The sequence below is a fragment of the Brachypodium distachyon genome, chromosome 5 (genome assembly GCF_000005505.3).
Source record: "Brachypodium distachyon strain Bd21 chromosome 5, Brachypodium_distachyon_v3.0, whole genome shotgun sequence".
In the NCBI taxonomy this organism is placed as follows: domain Eukaryota; kingdom Viridiplantae; phylum Streptophyta; class Magnoliopsida; order Poales; family Poaceae; genus Brachypodium; species Brachypodium distachyon.
This window is the reverse complement of record NC_016135.3, coordinates 4995898-5006170: the sequence shown is the minus strand read 5'-3', so window position 1 is coordinate 5006170 and position 10273 is coordinate 4995898. Positions and strand designations below refer to the sequence as shown.

The window sequence follows — 10273 nt, the reverse complement described above, 5'->3', positions numbered from 1 at the left end:
CGGGTGGACGACTCGAGACTAGCTCAGCTTGGTGGGCCTCTTTAGATGGGCCTGGGCCATCTTGACCCTTCTTGGCTGATTCAATGTCGTGGACCCAGAGATCCGCAGAGTACAAATTACAAGAAGACAACTACTGTAGTAATTCATAACATAATGTCATGGATGACCTCTTTTTTTTTTGAGGGGAATGTCATGGATGACCTGAGGCGGGTGCTATGGGCACGTACTCCAGCCTAGGTGCATTCTAAATGCACAAAGAAGCATTATAAAGATTTTGGGCCTAAATTATTAAAACCTAGATGGCCCAGCACCTCCTTAGGCTGTTCCTTTGCCCGCCCTGGCGCAATAGCAGTTTTAACTTTTATTCTAGCCCGCTAAAAAAAAAAGCAGTTTTATTCTAGCTGCATGGATCCATAATTCCATATTACTAGGACCAGACGAAGGACTACCGATACTTAATTAGTTGCTTTATTTTCTTTGCTAAAAAAAGGTTGCTTTATTTTCATGTTACCAATATATTCTCCATGTGTCATAGCTGTAGTTACTTTACGTGCATGTGCTGTGCGGTTGTAGTACCACGTTTTTTTAGAGGCATGTGTAAAGATGTAGAACATTGATAACGAGAAACTTAGTGCAAGTTGCACGGTCCAAAACCTTAATTGATAACCAGCGATTGATACTTTTATGCATGCATGTATAACATTAATTGATAACGAGAAAACATGCGACAGTCTTGAGCTAGCGGTGATATATTTCCGTATAGCCACAAACCGTTGTTGCTGTGATTGACTGCCATGTGCGATCAGAGAAATTTAGCAATCCACGGAACGTACATGGTTAATTTACCACGGCTTAGTAAACTAATGTCATTAACCTTACAAAATGAGCTAAAATTTAGCAATCCACGGAACATGGTTAATTTACAACGGCTTAGTACTCCAATTAACTTTTGGACAATTAACTTGTTAATGAGCAGGCATGGAGGCTGTAACAATTAATGCCCTGTGTGCACAAGTCCTGAAGGCAAAGTATGTTCAAAATGGCGTTCTAGCTGAAAATGGTATCGAAAATGGTTTAGAGCTATAGAAAGAAGGGGACATAAATATATGGCTCGCGCATTGGCAAGGGAGCAAAATTAACGCCGGCTTGGCGTGACCCATCCATGAATACCGTATGTCTGCAAGAAAAAAAAGACACAGTAGTCAGGAACCAATGTGCCATCTGCTAAGTTTGGATTTATTTTTCAATGCGAACTGGATAAAATTATGTATAATTGCACTGTTCAATATTATCATTTTTGAATTAGTACTGACATTTCTTCATTTGTTTTTGTATAGGATAGAGTATGTAGTTTGTTTGTCCCAGCCTTCTTCCAAAGCAACCTTTGTTGTTCCTAAAAGTTTAGTAAACCCCACATATGACACATGCATGGTTCACTTACTGAATTCTCCTTTTGGGATACATATTCAAATTTTCTCAAGTTTTTCTTTTTGGCATATATGCAAATTCTCAAGTAAAATGCTTGGAAGTGACGTTGTATAATTATTATTATTTTTCACATCTCGTCTTAGTTTACCATGCACCGGCCAGCTACTTTTTTGTTATATGTGTGACTTTTGTCTATGGTTCGTAACCATATGCCTACCGATCGATACAGAGAACAAGATGTTCCCATTTTCAAAAAAATGTGACTTTTGTCATATATACGACATATGCAGTCCAAGGAGATCGACCACGTTAATTAGCCAGCTACTGATCTATAATTAGCTATGTTTTGGGCAAACTTTTTGCTGCATCCATCACATTGGGGGCCTTTATTAGATTGATGCGCTAGCCAACTCAACCAAAAGTCCGAACTATGGAAAGAGGCTAGCATATATATTTATATTCTCAACACGAGACCACATTGATGAAGACCTTTGGCGATGAAGTGTGTCGGCGATGGCGTATCAGCGGGCATGCCGACGATGATCCGTCACTCGAAGGCGTCCCTTGTGGCGACGGTGTGTCGATGCCGTGTCGTGCCGCGTCTGAGAAGTCGATGAAGATTGCATCTCGCTCCACACCGGCCTAACGTGTGGATGGTCCATGTGCTTCTCGTAGATGTACTCGACGAAGTTCGTAGGTAGCTGGGGTGATGTAGTCGTACAGTCGGTGCAGTGCAGGAGCCCAGGAGGTGATGCAGATCGGTGCCGTTGTCGTGCGCGTGTCGAAGATCCGTCGATGCCGTGTGCAAGAATTCTCCCTCCCGTGGTCGATGCGCCGTGATGCAGAAGCGGATGTTGCTCCAGCGGTAGGACTTGCGGAGTGGCGGTCGATGTGGCTGGGTGCAGCTTGTTCCGGCGCTGGAGTCTACACGGGCGTGCTTACAGCTGGCTATCCAATGCATATCCGTCTGTGCACACATGCATGTACATGGACGTGATCGATCGCCGTCTCAGCGGCTCCGCGTCAATCTGCCCGGTCGATGTCGTTGCCATGCGCAGGCAATGCAGGGGAGCGAGGGATCGATGTAGTACTCGTCGCTCGCGGGCAGCGCTGTGCGATGTCGATGTAAAGCACGCGCCGCCGGGTAGGGCACTGCCTTCTAGGTGCGAACCAATCTGGTTGTGGAAGTCACTGGCGAGAGCTTCGATCGCAGAGATCGTTGGATATTCGTGGCTAATTTGAAAATCAATCTAATTGACAATATTGGAGATTGGAAATTTGTACCTATGCAAGACGATCTAATTACTAAGGAGGAGAACCCTCCGGGGAGATTACGGATATCGATATCCCCGGAGGCGGCATGATGCGGAAGATGTGTTCAAGGATCGGCGATGTTAGTCTAACCGCTTCGATATCATATTAGATTGATGTGCTAGCCAACTCAACCAAAAATCCGAACTGATGGAAAGAGACTAGTATATATATTTATATTCTCAACAGCCTTGTCGGATGGATAAGCTACAATATGATGTGCAAGTTGACCGATTTGCGACTGCGATTCTAACTAGGATGATGCATCCACTGCACGACGATACCAGCTATATATATGAAACCCATGAATTGACAGTGCCCGGCCTGCCGCTTTTAAAAAACTATTATGATCTCTTCCGTCTCTCAGCCTCGCTCGTACATGGACAAAAGTCCGGAGAGTATCTCTCTTTTCATGCTAGTACTAGCTGGTAGCAAAGTTGCTACTTTCTTCTTCGAATGATTGATCTTTTGATTGGTGCATGGCCTCGTAGGTTGTTTAAACGACTGCGTTATTGGTGTAAAATAATATTTCACGTTCGGATGTCTCAATTTTGAATAAATTTGAATGCATCTATAGATATCTGTTGTTGAACGGAGGAAGTACAAAATTTGCCTCAGAGTATGCGTGCCAACCGAATCAACCGATAAAAAAATCACATGGTCTAAAATAGCGTGCTAAGTGACTTAGTGTCGGCCTGATCCTCCGTTAAATCATTTAGCGTTTTGCTTGCAGAAAATGCACTATGGCCCAAAAATAGGAGATTTTAGGCACCCAAAACATGATACAAATACATGTGTGGAACCATTACGGGCATGATCATACAAGTAAATAGTTTTTCAAAAGACCAAACTCTATGGCATAAACACAAGTCCAAGGTATAAAGCCATAATAAATGGTTAAACACAAAAAGAATACTATGTTCGCAAACGAAACACTAAGAGACTTAAGTTTAAGACAACCTAACATCAAAATCTCACGGGACAACAACATATCATAAAGTGCATAATAAAGTAGCATAAATCATAAAACCACGTTTCAAAAGGCTGCAAATCACGAATGTGATTCACTTTTGGACACATGACAACCTATACCAGTGTCCGAAAGAAAGTTTCAGACTCGCTAGGAGTCCGAATTACATGCAGATAACCGGGCGCCACAGATTAGCAGCCGACTTTGCTGACGCTTGGCGGAAGCAATTAGTCTAAATTAAGTCAGATTACAACTTGCATATGAGGATATAAGCCGGCTTCTTAAGACCATTGCATTTCTAGCATCCCAAATATAGGTCATTAGATATGACACCAATAAATAAACAATATCTATTAATATGAGATCTTGTTTCTAAGTTCTCAAAAAGTGAACCGTCAGAACATTTTTTTTAATGGAAAAACTGTGGGGAAAACTTCTGAAATATAATTGTGAACATCAGAATTTGAACCCTAGTGGGTGGAGTCATGCACTCACGACATTCCACACCACCGTACCGACATGTGTTTCTTCCCTCAGAACACATTGTTTGGACACTCCGTTAAAAAATTATTACATTTTGCATTACCCATGTAGTAATAACTAGCTGGTAGTGTACACGTTCTTAAAAAATGGTTCATGTACATGAGTCTCAAAGAAAGGACTATACAGCGGAGCATCGTCAGCGACAGGGAGGCGGATATCCCTCGCGTCGTTGGGCGATGTCTGTCACTCTGTCCGTCCGTCCACACGGACTACTTAAATAAATTTTACGGAATCTTTTGGTCTCTGATCCCACACGGTATCTTTCATCGATCTCTCTGCATCTACATATGCCAGCTTCTGCAACTGCAAGTGCTACAAAACAATGCGGTGGCTGACAGACAAGGCACGATTCTCGCGGTAACTTACACTGCAGAGATATCGCTTCCTTAGCTCGCTCGATCTGTCCTTCGCAGCCAAACTTTATAAAATTGCATGCTTAAATTAGACTACGGCCGGAGAGAAACTTATGGCCGATACAGGACACCACACAGCTAGCTGACGTTTCAATTTTGCATAGCCATCAACCGAGATATTCATCGGATGTACGAATATTCACACGGACTTGTCTGTATCCGTTCTGCATATATAGATTTTAAGTGACTTCCAAACCTTGTCTACGTACGTCAGAGTGTGACAGGCTATACCCAGAACATATGTAGGCCAACCCTGGGAAAAATCAGTCTCCTTCTGGACCCTATGATCTAACTTAAATCAACATTTTGAAGAGTTATATCACTGCAGCAAATAATCCCTCATGCAAAAAAAAAGTATGCAGTTGCAGCTTTTCCAATATATGGGCTCTTAAAAATATGCAAAAAATAAAGAGGTAAATACACCCTCGGTCCTATTATTATGGCCGCGGTGTCATTTTAGTCCCTAAAGTATGAAACTGGACACGCAAGTCCTAATTTTCTTATAAGCCGGACACGCCAGTCCTAATATTCACACAGACTGTGATGCAACAACTCAGACGTATCTATGCATCAATTCTTCTTTTATGCATGCAACTAATCCACTTTTGTTACGAGAAATTCCAGAAAATAGGTATCACAACAGATATACAACAGGGGAAACAGACATACGCAGAGAACACATTTGCAGCAGTTGAAACAAACTTACAGAATAGTCGTAACATCTTGTCTCTGTATTATGCAGGAAAGCATACATGAGCTTTTAGCATGTCAAAACAACTACCGCAACACTCAAATTAACAATGGAGCCACCTGACTTAACTGGTTAGAGCCCGCCGGTCACACGATTCCGTCTCGCCAAAACCTTACCCAGAGCAAGATTGGTGATCACAAACCCATATATTATTGCCCACAATTCCATTGCCTTCTTGATGAGCTCGGCACCATGAATTATCACATTTTGTAGGTAGCTACCTCCACCATGAAATCCTCATGACACATGAGGAAGAAGAGATGGCAGGGAAAGAACCCGGTGGATGAGGAGATATATAGGGTAAAGGAGCAGAGGACGATGTGATTCAATGGCATTGAGGGAAGACAAAGAGAGAGAGCACGAGACGTAGGCATGGGCACGGGCGGGGGTAGGGGGGCAGTAGGGGCCCTTGTCCCTCCTAAGATTTAGAAATTCTCGTAGTCCCCTGCATTTTCATATGCTTTATCACACCTCCCCCCCTTCCCCGTCAATAAATCCTCTCTTCTATTCGGACCCTCATTTTTTTTCCCTCCGCCCCTCGGTGAGGGTGAGGAGAGAGCAGAAGAGAGTAAGAAGCCGCATAGAAGGGGTTAGAGAGGGAGAGTGCTGTTGTGCTGCGACCCCGCACACTTGCACTCGGTCGATCCAATTGACAGATCTGTCAGGTGATATAAGTATATTGTTTCATATATCCAATGTCTTCGTTGGCTGTAAACTAATCTTACCAGTAAAAAAATAACTATCATGTTTGTGGTTAATTAACAACTTGTTGGATTGTACCTGCAAAGGCTAAGAGCCAGACATACCAAAAGAGCACATCCACAAGTCGACATGGTTCACAACTTTAATCGATATGCTTCGGAAGTGTAAGCCTTCACGTGCACACACTTGGGCTGTCCTACGCACTACAGCACGAGACAGAGTGAGTGTAATAGAGAGATATATTGACTGAGGAGATCAGACATGCAGTCCAAGCGAGTACTATAATACCCCACACAGCATCAAGTCGTGGAAAGGTACTCAGACAGCAGTCAGACTCAGACAGGTTGCACAGTAATAGGAGTTGATATGAACTTCATAACACTATACCTCTGCTGAGAAAGAGAGAGTAAAAAGGGGTACATCAACAATTAACAGTAGCAGGAAGAAGAGGGGAGAGAGAATCTGGTACGTGGGTCCCATGTCACGCTCACATACACACAGGCTGTCAATGCAGCGCTGGCACGCACGTGCACGCATGCATGCATGCAGCCGTGACACGGGATCGATCGTCCCAACACTACACAAATCAAAGGAAAATAAAAGAAAAGAAAAAGAAAGAAAAAAAATCGACACAATAAGAAACACACACACACCTTAGCAATGGTACGTTCTTCATCTTCTTTACGCGCCTGGATCTTAATAATTACTCCCTTTAACTTACTTTACATCATGGTTAACTTGCCAGCAGCGTGCGAGCTGCTGATGAGCTGGTCATGGAGTCCTCCACCATCGCCGCCGCCGCCGCCCGCCGCCGTCATCAGCAGCTGCTTGATCTCCTCGTACCCGTAGTCCAGCTGCGCCTGAACCTCCTGCTCTACGGCGGCGCCATTGTTATGATGATATCCACCGTAGCCGTATCCATTGTTGTTGTTGTCGAAGCTCATGCTCAGCTCCTTCCCATGGCGCCCGCCGAACTGGCCGAACTGCGTCCCGTCCGAGGAGCTGCAGCTCTGCTGCTCGCCGCCGCCGAACACGATCATGGCGCCGCATTCCTCCTTCACCATGTGGTTCATCACGGAGGCGTCGACATTGTTGTTGTGGTTGTGGTTCGCCATGGGGTTCAGGGAGCTGCTGAGCATGGTGTAGTCTTGTAACTGGGGCTGTAGGGTTAGCGTGGGGATGATGAGGTGGCCGTGGGGTTCGGCATTGAGGAGCTGGGAGCCGGCGCCGGGGAAGAAGCTGCTGGTGTTGTAGTTGGAAGAAGGGGATGATGAGTACGGGAGCAGCTGCACAGGCCGGTGCTGGTGCGGGTGATGCCGTGGCAAGCGCGCCGGAGGGCCGCTGCCCGTGTTGGAGCCCAGGAGCTTCTTCTTCAGCTTGGTGTTCCAGTAGTTCTTGATGTCATTGTCCGTTCGGCCCGGGAGCTGCGACGCGATGATCGACCACCTGAATTTGGAGTATTCGATCATTGATAGATTGAATCATCTTTAGACCTAATTAATGCATGTGTTATATGTGTGATGTATCTATACATTTGTGTTCTTCCATTTATTTTCCTTGATTGTTAGTTATTCATAATGCTAATTTGCAGTAGATTTTGTAGTTTTGCATGCATGCATTAGAGTATCCTCCTAGCTAACTTCTTGTCTTCATCTCTTAAGTAAAAATACTCCACACAAAGCACATTAGTCTTGAGGTGCTTGCCTGTGACTAGATCTATATATGGTAGTGTGGAACACAACTACACAAGATGTATACTTATACAGTACACAAATATATGTTTTTTTTTTCTGGAGATATGTTCCTCTAGGGAGCAGAAACTGTCATGCATCTGTAGGATTATTTGGTAAACAGTTTGTACTGTAACATGCAAATCTGCAACATTTAATCTAAAAATTTGTTTACTTGCTTCGAGTCAGTTTCTCACATGGAAGGTTTGCAGGTTCACGTGTTAGAGCATATACTCTATGTCCTTGAATTTTGTAAAAAATTTGTAATACCGACATTCCTCAAATTGAGATAAGAGCACAGGTTATTAAGAGAAAATAACAGCTTTGATACCTGCTTCCAATACTTGCATACATGCTGCAGATGACCCTGTCTTCGTGATCTGTGAACTCCCCATGCTTAATGTTTGGCCTTAGGTAATTAAGCCATCTAAGCCTACAGCTCTTGCCACATCTTCTCAATCCTAATTAAGAAAGAAAATTAAGGGTCAGAAATCCATCGGTTAACCGGAGGAAAAAAAGGGAGAAAGAAAATATATACTTAGCATGCATATGCGAGAAATTAACAGGAGAACAAAACGAGCATGCATTTAGTTGTACGCACTAGGTCACGAGGAGACTCTGAGAATGGGGACTCAGCGAGAGTGTTATGCAAGCTAGCCCAGGAAAAACAGTGTGAACGTCTGTGAGAGATGGCAGTGCAGAGGGAAAGAGAAATATTGCAAGCCAGATTGCTTGTCAAAGCATGAAATTGATAGGTGATGATCCTAGTTAAAGTACTCCTAATTTAAGGGGAAATGATAAGTAGAAAGAAAAACTTGCCACAGAAGAAGACAAATTGAGAATTTCGACAGTCATGTCTCTATCCAAATTACCAGCTGGGAGAGGGAGAGTTATACCTACATGCTATCCTCTATCTTGTGATTTTAGACGCGTGAAAAAAAAACGACGATCCTATAGCTAATTGAAGTGATCCCAGGGAAGCAAGCGAAAAAACAAATTAAGAAAAGAAATCATCTGCAAATTAAGAGGCCGGCCGGACGACCCATGTCAACACATAATGATTAAACAAATCCCCTAACAGAAAACAGCACATATAGATCTAGCTATGAACTGAAATCAAAGCTCGTCATCCAATAATATCCGTATATATATACCTGCTTTCTGCGGGAGCGCGATCCAGTTGCCGCCGGTGCCGTGCTTGTCCATGAACTCCTTGAGCTTGGCATCCTCCTCAGGCGACCACGGCCCTTTCTTCACGTTGTTCTTATCGCAGCATGGAGCCCTTCCCATCACTCAGGATCGACGCGAAGAGGAAGAGGAAGAAGAAGAAAACCAATTAAGCTATAGCTAGACTAGAAGGCAGCACCAACTAGCAGCTAGCTACCGAATCTCACTGCTGCTCCTAACCCTCCTTTGTTAAACTCCAGCTCTCGCTAGCTGCCGAGGAAGGCAGCTTGGCAGGACGATAGGCAGAGAGCTTGTTGCTGCTCTGTGTGCTGGGAGGGATAGCTAGAGGACAGAGGGAACACTTCCTTTCAGGAGAGATATATTGGATGGCACAGAAAGCAAGGAGAGGGCTTAGCTATAGCCAGAACCGCGCGCAGACATAGAGAAAGAGATAGATGGAGATAGAGGGAGGGATCAGCACAAGGCAACAAGAGCACAGAAAAATATATAAGGGACTGACAGGAGACAGTTGAGAGAGAGAGAGACAGACCAGGACAGAGAGAGGGAGACAGACGATGTGGATGCTCTAAGAAGTCAAAGTGTGCCTAGCTAGCTAGGCTTGTGTTTGCATGTTTGGTTTCAATCAACTCCAGCTTGCTGGCTAGCTGGTGGGCCGGGCCCCTTCAAATCGATATTTCGTAGCCTAGCGCTACCGTGCCTTACCCTACACCTCTCCCTTTCCGTAAACAAAGTACACTTGCACATGGAATCGTGCGTGTGTTTTGTTTGCTACTAGCTAGTCCGGCCAGCACGCGTAAAGTAAAAAGTAAATGCTTTTTGGGGAGAAAAGAAGATCTTGTTCTGGTGTTATGCGGTGTCCTAGACGACTTGATTCATATTAGATCTTTTCCGCTGGTTTATTTTTGTATCCGCGGTATCCCATTAGTGATTTGTCTGACTTTTGATTACCTTTGAATAATTTGTAATGAAACGGTTATGTGCATTGATTGATGCATAGACCGGGGACACCATCCCTTTTCGGAAAAAATGTACTGTCCATTCATAATTAAAATGTAGCCTTGACAATTATTTATGCTACCAAAATGTTAGCATAAATTTTTGGAATTTTGATATACTTATGTGACAACACAAATTTTAATAATTCTTCAGATGTCAGTAGTCAAATAAAGTTTGACAAGTTTGACTACTGCACCCTTTCTATCTAGCTTGGTCGACGTCATCTAACAAACATAAGTAG

The 10273-nt window shown here is 43.8% G+C and overlaps 1 protein-coding gene across 1 annotated transcript; it reads right to left on the bottom strand.

Annotated features, from left to right (window-relative positions):
- Positions 1-6462: 6462 nt before the first annotated feature.
- LOC100832735 (transcription factor RAX2) lies at positions 6463-9518 on the bottom strand. The gene is made up of 3 exons (XM_003581349.4): positions 9003-9518; positions 8180-8309; positions 6463-7564 (listed from the first exon to the last, which is right to left on the bottom strand). Exons 1-3 carry the CDS (start codon positions 9136-9138, stop codon positions 6841-6843), a joined length of 990 nt encoding a protein of 329 aa, XP_003581397.1. The 5' UTR covers positions 9139-9518; the 3' UTR covers positions 6463-6840.
- Positions 9519-10273: the final 755 nt, after the last annotated feature.